This window comes from Ochotona princeps, chromosome 29 (genome assembly GCF_030435755.1).
Source record: "Ochotona princeps isolate mOchPri1 chromosome 29, mOchPri1.hap1, whole genome shotgun sequence".
In the NCBI taxonomy this organism is placed as follows: domain Eukaryota; kingdom Metazoa; phylum Chordata; class Mammalia; order Lagomorpha; family Ochotonidae; genus Ochotona; species Ochotona princeps.
This window is the reverse complement of record NC_080860.1, coordinates 11,148,396-11,164,424: the sequence shown is the minus strand read 5'-3', so window position 1 is coordinate 11,164,424 and position 16,029 is coordinate 11,148,396. Positions and strand designations below refer to the sequence as shown.

Here is a 16,029-nt window from a genome sequence, read left to right as displayed (position 1 = left end):
AAAATGGGAAGATAATGCCAGAGATAAAAACTGCATTTTAGATGACTCTGTTGCCCTTCATACTGAAATGATTATCATTATAGTTAGATCAGGTTAACAAGTCTAATTGTGGTTCATTTGTCATGATGTTCTAATATGCAAAGTGTTTATTATCTTTTGTCATTCTTTTTTTATTTTTTGTCATTCTACGACCATTAAGAAAATGAAGTATAGAAGTTTTAAATGTTCAGTAATTTAGAAAGGGATTGTATTAGTTGTAATATATGTGGACAAGTACTCTATTGGAGAGACAGAGCAAGAAATTTCACAGCTGCTTGTTATTCCGCAAATTCCCACAACCATTGGGAATAGATCAAACCAGACTCAGCAACTGGAAACCCAGTCCAGGTCTCCCTGTGCGTGGAGGATTACAGCTCCCTGAGCCATCACTGTTAGCTTTCTAGGAAGAGGGAGTCAGGAACAAGAACCCAGTAAGTGGGGTGCAAGTGTCTGTCTTGTTTTGTTTATTTTGGATACAGGTGTTTTAACCGGCCTCTCAGCCACTAGGCTAGCACCTACCTTGACTCATTTATGTATGTTCCATGAATAAAAAACCGAAGAAGAAAAAAGCTTACCTTTTGTAAGAATGTGCATTTGACTTAAAGTTCAGCCATACAGCGTTTTTCTTTGAAGCGAATTCTTCCCTTCGTTACAGGATTATCAAAAAATATTTTCTAAAAAATTCTGATTTCCCTGTTTTCGTGTATTCACACTATATTCAGTTTCAGAATTCAAATGTATAACTTTCAGAAACTAGCATGTTGTTTTTGTTATCGTCTTCAAAAGGATTTTAGGTCATTTGCTAAGTTTCACAAGTTATAAGGTAATTAAGAAAATTAAAATGGTACCAAAGGGAGGGAAAGTTTGGGTAGAAACAAAGTAGAGATTTTGTGTGTTTTTAATTTAAAAATGGGGGGCCTGGTGTGGTACCCTTAATGGCTAAATTCTTCACCTTGCATGCTCCACAATCCCATTTGTCACCAGTTCATATTCCAGCTGCTGCACTTTTATTCCTGCTGTGGCCTGGGAGGCAGTTGAGGGTGGTTCAAAGCCTTACGACTCTGCATTCTCATGGGAGGCCCAGAGGAAGCTCCTGGCTCTTGGCTTTGGATCGGGTCAGCTCCAGCCGTTGCAGCCACTTGGATAGTGAATGAGTGAACCAGCAGAGGGAAAATATTTATCTCTCCTTCTCTCTTTAAATCTGACGTTCCAATTAAAAAATCTTAAAAAAAAAAAAAACTAAACTAAAAATACTAGCAATGACTCATAAATACCCAAGTAAAATTTCTAGCAGCCAGATTTAAGAAGGGAGAAATGAAAACGTTTATGTCAAAGGTGCCCTTAGGTAAAAAGAAATCCTCAATTCTAGTTCAACAGTTGCAGCTATTCTTGCCAGACCTGTATCACAGAGGCCTCATAGAGAGGGTACATGGCCCAGACTTTCATGGAAGGCATCTTAAGAAATGTTGGTTTAGTTATAGCACCAGGTGTGAGTGGGAGTTCATGGGATTACTGCACCCAAGAGATCCTTACTGTGAAAGATGGACCAGCTTATATTTTAGAGTATCAGGGAAAGTGACTGACTACTCCTGAATATCAGTCTTGCAATAATAGTTGGCAGTAACTAGTCCAGACAGGTATGCTGTTTTCCATCCACTGGTTCACTCTCCAAATACCCACAGCAGCTGAGACAAGGCCAGGCCAAAGCCTGAAGCTGGGAGCTCAGTCCAGGTCTGCTCGTGTGTGGCCAGGACCCAGCTACTTGAGCCATCACCTGCCTCCTCTCAGGATGCAGATCAGCAGAAAGCTGGAGTCAAGACGTATCCCAGGCAGTTAAACCACTGGGCCACTCTGCTGAGAGTCAATCTTAAGTAGTTCTCAGCTAATACCAAATTTAAACAAGAACCTTCCAACAGTGCTCTCAGCACCCACTCTCATTCCTCCAGACTTAGGAGCTGGGGTTAAACCAAAGAGATAACTGGCAGCTTTGCAGTCCAGACTAACAAGGTAATGCCAACCAGGAGAAGCTCACCAGTTTGAGTGGCTAAACCCAGGGGAGAGACATGCTAAACCGTGCCTGTCAATACATCCTGCTGCCACTGGATTCTGTGAGCAGAGCAGCATAACAGGTGTAGTTCTGTTTACTCCATTCCTAAGTGACCATGAAAAATACATGTCTTCCCAAAGCATTCCTAAGGGAAGACTCACCCTTCATTTTCCGCTAACTTGTGACAGGCTCCCAAGAAACAGCACCAGGCCTGGAGCTCAGTTCCTCACAAGGATGAACTCTGCCGTGAGAACACATGAACTGAAGTCTAAGACGCCACAGAACTGAAACCATGTACAGTGTTACAGCAGAAGAAATATGTGCAGAACATTGTTCTGGTTTGTTACAAAACTAATCATACACCCTGGAAAGTGTGTGTTACCGGAACCAGGTGCTGAAATAATTCCTGTGGGGCTGAGGCAGCAGAGTTAGTGGACTTTGGCAGTTTTTGCTGAAGTTTCTTCCTCCAGTGGCTAGAGAAATGTCAGACCGCCACGTTACATGTGCAAAGAATGTCTTAGATGCCTGGGTTTGGAACATAGGTGTTTGGTGCACTGGTTCAGCTGCCACTTCAGACTCCTGCAACACCTTCAGGGTGTTGGTTCAAGTCCCAGCTTCACTCCTAGTTCTAGCTTCTTTCTAGGACACACCCTGAGAATTAGTAGGTGATGACTTAAGAACTTGGGTCCCTACCACCCACATGGAGTTACTGACTCCCAGAGTTGGCTTGAAGAAGCCCCAGGCGTTGTGGGCATTGCGGGAGTGAGTCAGTAGCTGGGAGCTGTCTGTGGCTTCCTTGTTTGTCTCCCTTTGCCTCTCTGCCTTTTGAATGCGTAACTAAAATCCAGATGGGTTTTGTTATTGTTATTAAAAGCCATACCATCCAGTAAAGCGAACACATCAGTTCTGATTGTGTTTCGGAAGAGTATTTGAGGGAGTGTACCTCAATTGAAAGTGTTCATTTATGATCTTACTAGGAAGTTGGAACCCATTGTCCTGTGCTCTCAGTGAAACTAAACCAGCCAAATTTCTAGGGACCCAGAGCACAGTGTGCCTGCTAGTATGTACACTGTGAATTTTCCTAGCCAGGACACATAGCCAGCTGAAGTGTCCTTGGAACCGGAAGCAGAGAAGGGAGTTTTCCACCGTGCATAGAGGTGTGTGACACTACATGGCATTTTAGGCCATTGTAGAGGGGCAGGTCTTTAAATCCAGCAGGAGGGTGTGAGTTCCCACAGGAGTGAGAAATTACGAGGTGTTCAGTACACTTCTGCCTCTAGCCAAGAGGGAAGTGACAAGGCACTGTTATTCCACTGGAAACAAAGAGCCCTAGGTGAAATCGTGGGAACAATGATTGTCAAGATAGAGTTAATCAGATAGCGAAGGTTGCTGATACAGAGAGATGCTGAGCAGTTTCTCATTATGTACTGTCCTGAGTCAGTCTCCAGATGACAGAGAAGTCGGCGCTTCCCTCCATGATGGAGGTAGAACCAGGAGCACAGACAGGCTCACTTGGAGTTAATGAGATAGAGAAGAGAGTTGTGAAGACAAAAACCCCACAGATCTACGGGTGGACTCTTAGAGGCTTTGGTCAGGTACTGGTCAGTACATGTATATAAGGAAATATCCTAATATTGAAGGGTTTAGAAGGCAAAGTTCCTGACCTCACCAGCTATTTAGAAAAACTTAGCATTCACGTGGCATTGGAGTAGGGAACTCAGCAAGATGTTGCAGGAGCAGGCCTGTAGGCTAGCAGTTCAGGTGCCCATCTGCCACATCAGAATAGCTGGCTCTGCCTGCTGAGTCCAGCTTCCTGCTCCATGCAGTCCTGGGAGACAGCACTGATGACTCAACCCACCAGATTCCTGCCACCCACCTGGGAGACCTGAGTTGTGGCCCTGGCCTGTCCTGGTTCTACACATTTTTTGAGCATTTGAGGAATAAGCCAGCAGGGAAGAGTGCTCTTTCTCTATATGTATGCCTCTCAATAGATAAATAAAATTTAACAGAGCAGAAAGAAAGATCTTGCTCTGGTGGTAGAGAATAATTACCCAAATTACTTACTGCTTCAGATCTATTGAATGAATTTTTTAAAAGATTTATTTTTATTGCAAAGTCAGATATATAGAGAGGAGGAGAGACGGAAAGGAAGATCCTCTGTCTGATGATTCACTTCTCACATGACCACAACAGCCGGAGCTGGCTGATCTGAAGCCAGGAGCTCCTCTGGGTCCCCCACATGGGTGCAGGGGCCCAAGACTTTGGGCCATTCTTGACTGCTTTTCCAGGCCACAAGCAGGGAGCTGGAAGGGAAGTAGAGCAGCCAGGATATGAACTGGTGCCTATATGGGATCCTGGTGCATACAAGATAAGGACTTTAGCCACTAGGCTACTGTGCCGGATCCTAAATAAGCTTTAAAAGAACCTTTTCATTTTCATGTACTTGGAAGACAGAGTTACAGGTCTTCCATATGCTGGTTCACTCCTCAGATTCCCTCACCAGCCAGGTCTATGCCAGTCTGGAACTTCATCCAGGTCTCCCATGTTGGTAGAAGGGTCCCAGGCACCAAGCTTTCATGTGCTGCCTCCCAGATTTGTCAGCAGGAAGCTGGATTAGAAGCAGAGTGGCCAGGATTTAAACTACCATCTGATAGGAGATGTCGGCATCCCAGGCAGTAGCTTAAACTGTAACACAGCACTCATTCTTCTCCCCAGCCTTTAAAATAGTATTTATTTGAATGGTAAAGTGATGGGGAGAGGATCTTCTGTCAAGTGGCTCACTGGCCAGATGGCTGCGGCAAACAGCTGGAACTGAGATCAGTACTGTGATGGAGAATGTGTGTACCACAAGCAACACCAACACCTTGACCAATGTTCTTAATCAGTTTGACCTAATTGACATTTAGAGAACAATAAAACATGTTCTCAAGTGCACATGGAGTATTTCCTAACAGATCATATTTGGGGATGTAAAATAACTCAATAAATTTGAAAGCACTCAGGACATGGAAAGGATGACCTCTGGTGTCAGAATTAGCTTAGGTTGCCATAACAAAATATTAACAACTAGGTATCAAGAATTCAGGAAGCAGGAAGTCCAAGATCAAGGTGTCAGCATGGATGGGTGGTTTTCCAGTTTACACTCTCACAACAGTGTATGAGAGTTCCGCTTTTTCTATTTCCCTGAGGAACAATGATGTTGAGTATCTCTTCATGTGCTCATTGGGGGAAATATCTGTTCATCTCCTTTTGTTTTCACATCAGGTTATCTTTATAATTGAATAATTAGTTTTAAAATATATCGCAATGCAAGTTCCTTGTCAAATATCTGATTTACAAATATTTCATCTGTTTGGCTGCCTTTTCACTTACTATTTACTTGAGAGAGACAGAGAGCTCTTCCACCTGCTGGTTCACTCTCCTAATGCCCCAGCAGCCAGGGCTGAACCAGACTCAAAACCGAGATGCCAGAGCTGGAGTTCAGCTCTCCCAAGAAGGAGGCAGAGATCAGAGTACTTTAGCCATCACCTCCTTCCTCCCAGGATGTACATAAGCAGAAAAACAGATTAGAAGTGAAATAGCTGAGACCCCAGCTGACACTCTGATGTGGGATGCAGTCTCTTAACTGGTACGCCAGACACCGTGCCTGCTGACCTCGAATATAAAATCTAGTGTGAAGTCTTCAGTCCCTCTGGTACCTCAGGTAATCCCAGATATGAAATGAACTCCAATCTTACGAAACAGCTGAGGCAGTGTAGAGGGGTGAGCACTCCGCTGCTGTCCCAGAGGGCATGCATTGGTACAGCTTTTCTGCCAACAGTTGTGTGGTATGTAAGTCTCAAAATGTGCTTGCCCATCAACCCATGTTTCTCCTTGGAGATTTTCCTCCTAGGGAAGTCCTTAAGGGTGTGCACAGCGATAGTGCTGAAGGATCCAGCCACGTGGCAGTGCTGTCATCTGCACCATGAACTACCATCAGACATTAGATGTGACAGCAAAACTGTTTTTCTGAGTTACTCAGACCTTCCTTCCTTCCTGATGTCTTAGCAATTTAAAATATTGTCTCATTACTGTTTGAACTGCTGCTTTCTGAAGCAAACTCATCTGTAAATTTTCCCCCCACAGGTCTCTTAATATGGACTTTGAAAATCAAGATAAAGAAAAAGACAGTAACAGTTCTTCGGGGTCTTTTAATGGCAACAGCACCAACAATAGTAAGACATTTCATGCCACTTAACTTTTTTTTTTACATTTTCATTATTATTATTATTATCATTTTCTGACAGTTCCATAGGCTCCTGGCATTTCCCTTTTCCCCTCCCCAATTCCCTCCCCCCACCTAGTTCCTCTGTATCATTACTAAAATAGTTTTTCATACACAGTCATAAGTGCAGCATCCTATTGTCAAGATATAGCCACTTAACTTTCAAACCTAGAGTTGTCTTCATTTGATTCTTGCAGTGCCCCTGGTTAGTTCACTGGCCCTAAGAATTTTTTTTTTTAGTGATAATAAAACCTAATTGGTAAATATTTATGTTTATATTTTTATGTTCAGCCTTAAGTAGTGAATTCTCATGTTCTGCTTCGTTACTCAAACGTCAGTGCTTACTGTGGAACTTATTTCTCAGAAGCAGGATAGACTCATATTTACCTGTTTGGGCCTTCATTTTGCTTCTTGCCTGAGGTTGAAAAGTTTGAGGATGTTTATTATAACTTCATTCAGTAACTTCAAAGAGAGCTGCCTGAAATACCTGTAACTGATAGCATTTGGAGTCTCTCCTGCTTTTAAGCTCTTAGAATTCCTCAAGGCAGAGAAGTGTGCTATATAGCAAGGGTTTAGCCTTCATAAGAGATTAAAAAGTAGCAGCACAGAGGTCCATTAAGGCATGGGTTTATTGAAAAAACATGGTGCATCTCTGTGGTGGACGTTACATGGCATTAAAAGGATGTAGTGTCTTGTTCTGCTACCAGACACACACTGAGTACCTGAAGTTTGTTCCTCTAGTTCTTTTCTGAACTGACGTGGAAAATTTAAATTCAAAAAAGTACTGAAGTTTTTTAAGAGATTTTGTAGTGCTTGCCTTTCAGATGTACAAATTGAAGTGTCCCCTGGTCAGGGTGAGTGGATTGGACCGCAGCTCAGGACAGACTTCGCAGATGATTGCTGTTTGTCACATAGATTTTGTTAACCCGAACCTGTGCTGCTCCTGATTGAATTTGGCTCATCTACCTACTGAGTAGGGTGCAGTTTCTTTCTTCTTTTTTTTTTAAGATTTATTTTTATTGCAAAGTCATATATACAGAGAGGAGGAGAGACAGAGAGGAAGATCTTCCATCCAGTGATTCATGCCCCAAGTGACCGCAATGGCCATTGCTGCACTGATCCAAAGCCAGGAGCCAGAAACCTCCTCCAGGTCTCCCACGCAAGTGGGTGCAGCGGTCCCAAGATTTTGGGCCATCCCTGACTGCCCTCCCAGGCCACAGATGGGAAGAGTGGAGCTGCCGGGATTGGAACCGGCGCCTATATGGAATCCTGGCGCGTTCAAGGCAAGGACTTTAGCCCCTAAGCCACTGCGCTGGGCCCTGCAGTTTCATTTTATAGAAATATTTAAGGGCCCAGTGCAATGACCCAATTGAATAAATCCTTACCTTGCAAGTGCCATAATCCCATATGGACGTCAGTTCATGGTCTGGCTGCTCCACTTCCCATCCAGCTCCCTGCTTGTGGCCTGGGAAAGCAGCAGAGGATGGCTCAAAGCCTTGGGACCCTGCACCCATATGGGAGATCCAGAGGAAGCTCCTAGCTCCTGGCTTCAGAACAGCTCAGCTTCAGCCATTGTGGTCATATGGGGAGTGAACCAGTGGATAGACAACCTTTCCCTCTCTCTGTCTCTGTTCTCTGTAAATCAGATCTGCCTTTCCAATAAGAAATAAATCTAGAAAAAAATAAGTTTTATTTCATCAGTAGTCCTTCAATGACCCTTTTACAGGGACAAATTTTAAATATTTTAATATTTGTTTATTTGAAAGAGTTGCAGAGAGAGACCAGGATGGAGACTTTCCATCTGCTGGCTCACCCCCCCAGATGGCCAGAGTGGGTGGAGCTGGATCAGAACAAAGGCAAAGGTCAGGAGCAACTTCTGGCTCTGCCACATGGTCCGGTCCAAGCACTACCGCCGTCCTCTGCTGCTTTCCCTGGGCACATAAGCACAGAGCTGTGTCAGAAGTGGAGCAGGTGGAACTCAAATTAACACCCATAGGAAACACCAGACTCCAGGCTGTGGCTTAACCGGCTTTGCCACAGCACCAACCCCAAGAGCAATTTTTAGACTTGATTGATCACTATAGTCTTTTGATCTTCTCTTCATCCCAGTTGTATTTCATTTGTAGCCTGAATTTAATGAAGAAAGACTTTAATTTATAATATTGCATTGTAACATATCATTTGAAGAATTCTTTGTTACTTTTAATGTACTTTTGTGACATCTTAGCAAGGTTAATTTGGAAGTGGGTCGCATACAAGGCATAGCAGATAATTTTTTTTTCTGGTTAGTGATAATTAGATTTTTCCATGTTTTCATTTTCTACCAAATATCCTGTTTGTGATTCTCAGTCTTGCATGCATAATAAAACTTTGGGAGCATTTTTAGCCAGGCCTAATTTGAGAGATTTCAGTTTAAATGATCTTGGGTTGAAACTGAGAAATATTATTTTTGAGAGCTCTGCAGGTGATTCCATTGGGCAGCTGAGAACCATGTACTAAGTCCTCTTCTATCCCTTTGTCCCATTTGTGTCCTATTCTACATTAATATGTTCTCATAAAGAGATTTTTCAGATTTATGTGAAATGTGTCAGCTGTGTCTTATTTTCTCTGGCCACCCGGAGTCAGTCCTCAGCTGTCCGAGCATGAACACACTTGAGTTCACAGATAAGGGTAAATCACTTTAGTCAGTGGGTTCACCTCTCTGTGACCATGCCTGTGCACACAACCATAAATGATGGCAAGTGGGTTAGTCTGAATTACTCCTCCCTCCTGATGTTGAGTTTTTTTGTTTTTTTGTTTTTTTGTTTTTTTTTTTTTTTTTTTTTTTTGTTTTGTTTTCATGTCCTGTCAGCCAGATGGTTAGCACCCAGATCAGTTCAAAAATTGGTTGAGCACCTGCCATAATGATGGCACCATCAGGAGAGCAGGGAATTCATGGTCTCGTTGGGAAGGACAGACAGAGCCCTGGATCATAATGAGTTAAGACACATGCACAGAGCATGGCACAGGACCTGCCACACAATGAGCTGTTAATGTGGCCTTCTTCTCTTTCAGGTATCCAAACAATCGACTCCACCCAGGCTCTGTTCCTTCCCATTGGAGCGTCTGTGTCTCTTCTAGTAATGTTCTTCTTCTTTGACTCAGTTCAAGTCGTTTTTACAATATGTACAGCAGGTAAATATACTTCTCTATTTTTATATTAAAGGGGGGAAATCTCACATTTTGGAAAAATTGTTAAAATATTAAGATTTATGCACCATGCTGATACAAGTTTTCCTTCAAAAACCTGCTCAGTGCTGGGATCATTGGATAGGCCCTGGGCTGTTAAGACCTGCCACCCTCCGCCCTCTGTGAGACACCCAGGGCATCACCGCCTAGAGCAGCTCCTGCTGGGACTCTGGCGCTGCTCTGGTAGCCCCTCTTGGCAACCTCCTCTACTGTTCCTGTAGTAGAGGATAGGAAAACGAACATAGTATCATTGCCAGCTCTGTGTTAATATTGAACAGTCAGCATTACAGTATTTGCCTCTTCCTGTTTCAAGAGAGAAAAATAACGCATGCTTCCCCTGCTCCTCATCAGGTGCCTGTTGTTTTGAAAGAGGGTATATGTGTAGCACTAAAGGATGGCATCTCCACCCACTGTCCTGGCCAGGTCTTTACTTCAACTATGTCCACGTATCCAGAAGTACCTTGGGAAAAGACTGCATTTCTAGCATTCAACAACAACAGTTAACTGTCTGTTTTCTTTTTCTAGTTCTTGCAACGATTGCTTTTGCTTTTCTTCTGCTCCCAATGTGCCAGTATTTAACAAGACCCTGCTCACCGCAGAACAAGTAAGGACTTGATTGTGCATTACCAACCTGGATATACTTTTCCTGTTAGACTTGATGGGATTATGAGGATTCGCAGTTTTCTGGGGGCACACTCGTTTATTTACCAAAGCACACTGATGCCAGAAGTTTAGGAAGTGAGATGTTTGATCTTTAGAAGACACTACTGCTTCCGCACCTTTTCGTGGCAGAGAAGTGCAAACAAATTGCAGGAAGGCGGAGACGCTGCAATGTGCTTCTGTGCCAGACGAGCAGTCTGCGTTTGAAGCCTTGCTGCCATTTCCTTCTGGGGAGTAAGTGAACTACTACAGGAGTGGTTCAGTCCAAGCATTCCCCATACAGACCTAGACATGCTGATCCCTCACACGCAGCCCAGGGAGTGTGCCGTGACTCCTGAGGCCAGGGCTCTAAGGAAACCAAGGGCTGTGCAGCAGAGGTGCTGTGTGTCCCCACTCAGGAGAGCAGTGGCCACTGGCAGCCAGCCACACTTACCATCTCATATATGTTTATCTGTTATGGATAAATGGGTTGCAATGTTGGCTTCTTTTTGTTTTTCTTCTTGCATTTTTCCTAAACTGAGTTTGTCTATAGACACGTCCAAATACCTACATTGATAATGTGATCTAGAAGGAGTTGTACAAGTCCTCTCACCTTTCCATCCTCACCCCAGGACTATTTGGGTATTGTGGAATTCCCCATGTCTAGCCTGTATTCTGATGCACACATCAGGAGCTCTTAGCAAGAGAAACAAAGGAGGGTTTGGCCTGTCAGCCCCATGAACATCCTGTGCTTTTTAGGATCTCCTTCGGTTGCTGTGGGCGGTTCACTGCCGCTGAGCTGCTGTCCTTCTCCCTGTCTGTCATGCTCGTCCTCATCTGGGTCCTCACCGGCCACTGGCTTCTCATGGATGGTGAGTAACCAGTGTGTGACAGATTGTCATTCTGCCTTGAGTCATTTTATCCGTAATTTACTCAGAGTTGTGTAATACTCACTATGGATACTTTTTGAGGATTTTTGTCATCTTCGCCTCCCCCAATTCTTAGCTCCATTTTTCATCTTTGTGTGGTGCTCTCTCTGCTCTGCACATGTCACACAGTAGCACCACATGGCCCCCTCATGTCTGAGCAGATGTCAAAATGGCTGGAAGGCTCTTATGTGTGTGATCCATGTCAGTTCTTTCTTAGGGCAAGGTGCTGGTCCGTTACTTGGATATACCAGTTTTATTCATCAGGGGTTTCCACTTTTTGGGGCTATGTGAATAATGCCTCTGTGAACTTTTAAAAATATTTGTCGAAAAGGAAGACGGACAAAGAAGGAGAGAGAAAGAATCAGAGATCTTCCATTCGCTGGTTCACTTTCCAAGTGCCCAAGTGGCTGGGGCTGGGCCAGGCTGAAGCAAGGAGTCTGGAATTCCATCCAGGCCTCTCGCATAGAGGTGGCATAGGCCCAAATACTTGGGTGATCCTCACTGCTTTTCCAGATGCATTAACAAGGAGCAAAGCTGGATCAGAAGCGGAACAGCCAGGACTCAAGCTAGCACACTGATCTGAGTTGCAGGCAGCTTAACTCACTGTACCACAATGCTAAGGAGAGGGAGGGAGGAAAAGAGAGGATCTTCCATCCACTGATTCTCTGCTGGTTGCATCAGACAGGGCTGGGTCAGACCAAGTCACAAGCCACAAGAGATCTTCGTCTGGATCTCCCACGAGAGTGCAGGAGTACCAGGGCTCGGGCCATCTTCCACTGCTTTCCCAAGCATTAGCAGGGAGCTCAATCAGATATGGAGCTGCAAGAACTCAAACCAGTGCCCATATGGAATATTGGCACTGTAGGCAGTAGTTTAACTTGTTGTAACACAGTACTGGCCTTACAGACTACTTTCTTATATAAATGGGTTTTTTTGGTTATTATTTTTAATTCATTAATTACATTGTATTATGTGACAGTTTCATAGGTTATAAATGGTTTTTACTAATGCCACCTGTGATAGAAAAGATAGTATATATCAAACATGTTTATATGTTTATATTCTCCTTTTGTGCAGATACAAATACATGTCTGTACCACTATATGAAGGCATTTCATATTCTCTAATAGCTCCAGAATACTCCCTTGTATTAATGTTATTTAACTAGCTCTCTATCAAAGTGTTATCTTTTTTTTTTTACTATAAATAGCCCTGAGGCAAATATTATTTTTCACCTTCTTGGTATTACATGTTGGAGTACTTCACTGGCAGGTTTTATTATTTGAAAGGCAGAGGCACAGACATCAGCCATCTGCTGATGCACTCCCCAGTTGCCCGCAGGAGCCAGGGCTGGGCCAGCTGCAGACGGGAGCCTTCAACTAGGAGCCATACCCTGCTTCCTCTGCCTCCCAGGACACACACCTGCAGGAAGCCAGAACCAGAGCAGAACCAGGCTTGATGTGCACTGCAGGGATCCCAGTGGCAGCTTAAATGTTAAATACCTGCCCTGCTAAGGTGATTTTCTCAGGAGAAATTCCTAAATGTGAAGATCCTGAAATATTTTTTTCTAGCTGTGACTGTACTGCCTTTCAGAAAGGCTGTGATAAGTCATGCTTCTGTCTCTGGGACATAAGGGTTTCTCTCCATTGCATAGCAGCGGAGGCTTATTGAAAGCTCTTCATTGGGCACTCCACCGGCTGCTCAGTTGAGTGATTCTCTGCTTTATCTTGAAGTTGGTAGCATGGTGGCTTCCGTTTTGCAGGCATGTAAACAGAGGTTCAGCGAAGAACCACCCAAACTCTTGAGAGCCCCGGTGCACGTTTCACCAAGGATAGAAACATCCTCGGGAAGAGCTGCAGGGATCCAGCGCTGCTGTTACTGAGATGTCTCCCTGAGGCTTGAACACTCGGGCCTGTGCAAGCCCCTGTAAGCCTCTCCGTGCCTTTTCTCCTAGTCTCTGCTTGTTTGCACCATTTGACTTCCTGATCTCAGGAATCTGCTGGCAGATTGCTCTGCCACACTGTCCACCTTTCCCTTCCTCTTGGTGGTTCCAAAGGAAAGGTTAAGAGAGGATGGCAGTCCATTTGGTGCTATTGGTAATACTATCTAAGAAGTTCCTAGATAGTGGGTGTTTGGCACAGCAGTTACAGTGCCCCCGAGACAGCCACATCTGGGGCCGGCGCTGGAGGCCCAGTCCAGGTTGGCTTGTGGTTCCTACCTTCTCCATGCGTGCACTCCAGGAGGCAGCAGGCGATGTGGCTCAAGTGCTTAGGTCCCTGCCACTCATGTGGGAGACCCAGATTGAATTCCAGGGTCCTAGACTTGGCCTGACCTACTTTTGGGCCTGACATTTGATGGGTAAACGAGCAGCTGGCTTTCCTGTGTAGGTTGGCAGGACCCCAACCGCTGGAGCCATTTGGTTGCATATTATCAGGAAGCTGGATTGGAAATACAGCTGGGACTCAATTCCAGGCATTCTGATTGGGGATATGACATCTCCAGTAGCAGGTTAACTCACTCTGCCTCAGGACCTGCCCCCACAAACATTTTTTTTTAAATTATTTTTGTTGGAAAGGCAGATTTACAGAGGAGAGGCAGAGAAAGATCTTCCATCTACTGGTTCACTCCCCAAGTGGCTGCAACAACTGGAGCTGAGCTGATCCAAAACCAGGAGCTTCTTCTGGGTCTCCCACGCGGGTATATGGTGCCAAAGCTTTGGTCCATCCTCGACTGCTCTCCCAGGCCACAAGCAGGGAGCTGGAAGGGAAGTAAAGCAGCCAGGACACAAACCAGTGCCCATATGGGATCCTGGTGCATGCAAGGCAAGGACTTTAACCACTAGGCTACTGCACCGCCCCCCCAAAAAAAATTTTTTTTTTTTTCTAATTTTTCATTTGGCAAGGCTTGAAAGCATGTAACCAGCTGTTTGGTGTGTTGACCAGGAGCTGATGGACCTGGAGTGCACACTCCGATGTCAAAGTAGGCTTAGCATGTGCATCCCCCGACTAGAGCAGGGAGGAGTAGGGCCTTGCCAGATGCCTGGTCCAGCTCCTCGCCTTTATAGCAGCTGCGCTAAACTGACATTGGAAAAGGCATGGCAGGGCTGGTGCCGCAGCATATAGGCTAGGCTTCCATCTGCAGTACCAGCATCCTGTATGGGTGCCAGTTCAAGTCCTAACTGCTGCACTTCTGATCCAGCTCCCCGTTTGAGCTTGGGAAAGCAGTGGAAGATGGCTAAAGTCCTTGGGCTCCTGCACCCATGTGGGAGACCCATAAAAAACTTGTGGCTCCTGGCTTCAGATTGGTTCAGCTCTGGCCATTATGGCCATTTGGGGAATAAACCAGTGGGTTGAAGATCTGCCTCCCCCCTCCCTCTTCTCCCTCCCTCCCTCCCTCTTCTCCCTCCTTCTTTGTCTTTGTAACTCTGCCTTTCAAATAATTTTTTTAAGATTTTTTTTTTCTTGGAAAGGCGGATATACAGAGAGGAGGAGAGAAAGATCCTCTGTCCAATGGTGCACTCCTCAAGCGACCGCAGCGGCTGGTGCTGCGCCAGTCAGAAGCCAGGAGCTGCTTCTGAATCTCCCACACAGGTGCAGGATTCCAGAGCTTTAGGCTGTCCTAGACTGCTTTCCCAGGCCTCAAGCAGGGAGCTGGAAGGCAAATGGGGCAGCCGGGACAGAAACTGGCACCCCTATGGGAGATCGCCGCATTCAAGGCAAGAACTTTAGCCACTAGGCTATCGCGCCGGGCCCAAATAAAAATCTTTAAGAAGAAAACAAAAGGCATGCTGCCAGTAGCTTAGCAGTTGATTTCTTTCCTGTTTCAAAATGCTGGACTCTGTTTATCCCCATAGCATGCCAATCTTGAGATGTTCTTTATCCTAGGATCTGAGCAGTGCTTAAACTTCACAGGTTATGTGTTTTAGGACTTGGTTTTTCTATCTTTGTTCCTGACCCTACTGATTGTGCCAAGTTGCGGAGATCAATCATTTGCTTCCCTAACAGTTAACCAAGTCAAAGTGGGGATGGCATTATGCCACATGTGATTAAGCTGCGACTTGTGTTGCCAGCATCTCATATGGTACCAGTTTGAGTCAGAGCTCATCTGTTTCCTATCCAGCTTCCTGAGAATAAGCCTGGGAAAGCAGCATATAGTGGCCTAAATACATGAGCCCCTGTCTGTCCACATGGGAAACTGTGTTGGAGTTCTTACTCCTAGCTTCAGCTGGCCCAGCCCCAACCATCACAGCCTTGGGGCGCGAACTAGTAGATGAGACATCTCTCTGTTCACCCCCCAAATGGCTGCAGCAGCCAGAACCGCGCCAGTCTGAAGCCAGGAGCCACAGGGGTTCAGGTGCATCCTGTCATCTTCTCAGGCTGTCAGCAGGCAGCTGGATTGGGAAGTAGAACAGCCAGGACTTGAACCAGCACCCACGAGATGATAGCATCACAGCTACTCCACAGTGCTTCTGGATTCACATAGTTAGCTACCGTAGTGAATAATTCCACTTTTACACATAAATAACCCCATGATCATAGAGTGGGCGAATGGATTTATTTAAGGAATAAGTCTATCAGGAGGTGGCTTATATATTATATAGACATTTATATGTATTTGTAATACATGTATATATTTAAAAGGCATATCTTTCATTCACTGGTTCACTCCCCGAATGGCCACAGCAGCCAGAGCTGGAAACCAAGAGCTTCATTCAGGGCCTCCCACATGGGCGCAGGAACCCAGGGAGCTGGACTGGAGGAACAGTAGCTGGGACTCAAACCAGCACTAGCACCTGAGTAGACATTTAAAGTTCTGTGAAGTCACTCTGGTAAGATCAGGAAGGGGATGAATTTTCTAGGTGAAACAGCCTGGGACCAGCAGGA

At 45.0% G+C, this 16,029-nt stretch overlaps 2 protein-coding genes across 2 annotated transcripts in view; both read left to right on the top strand.

Annotated features, from left to right (window-relative positions):
* Window positions 1-16,029, top strand: part of CMKLR1 (chemerin chemokine-like receptor 1) — a 718,021-nt gene that overhangs the window by 609,030 nt on the left and 92,962 nt on the right. The gene's annotated exons all lie outside the window — the stretch shown is intronic.
* The window catches only part of SPPL3 (signal peptide peptidase like 3), a 70,893-nt gene that overhangs the window by 49,019 nt on the left and 5,845 nt on the right, over window positions 1-16,029 (top strand). Inside the window, exons 3-6 of the mRNA XM_004591902.2 lie at window positions 6,212-6,300; window positions 9,405-9,524; window positions 10,104-10,182; window positions 10,977-11,089. Coding sequence (XP_004591959.1) covers window positions 6,212-6,300; window positions 9,405-9,524; window positions 10,104-10,182; window positions 10,977-11,089 — 401 coding nt within the window. The remainder of the gene's footprint in view (window positions 1-6,211; window positions 6,301-9,404; window positions 9,525-10,103; window positions 10,183-10,976; window positions 11,090-16,029) is intronic.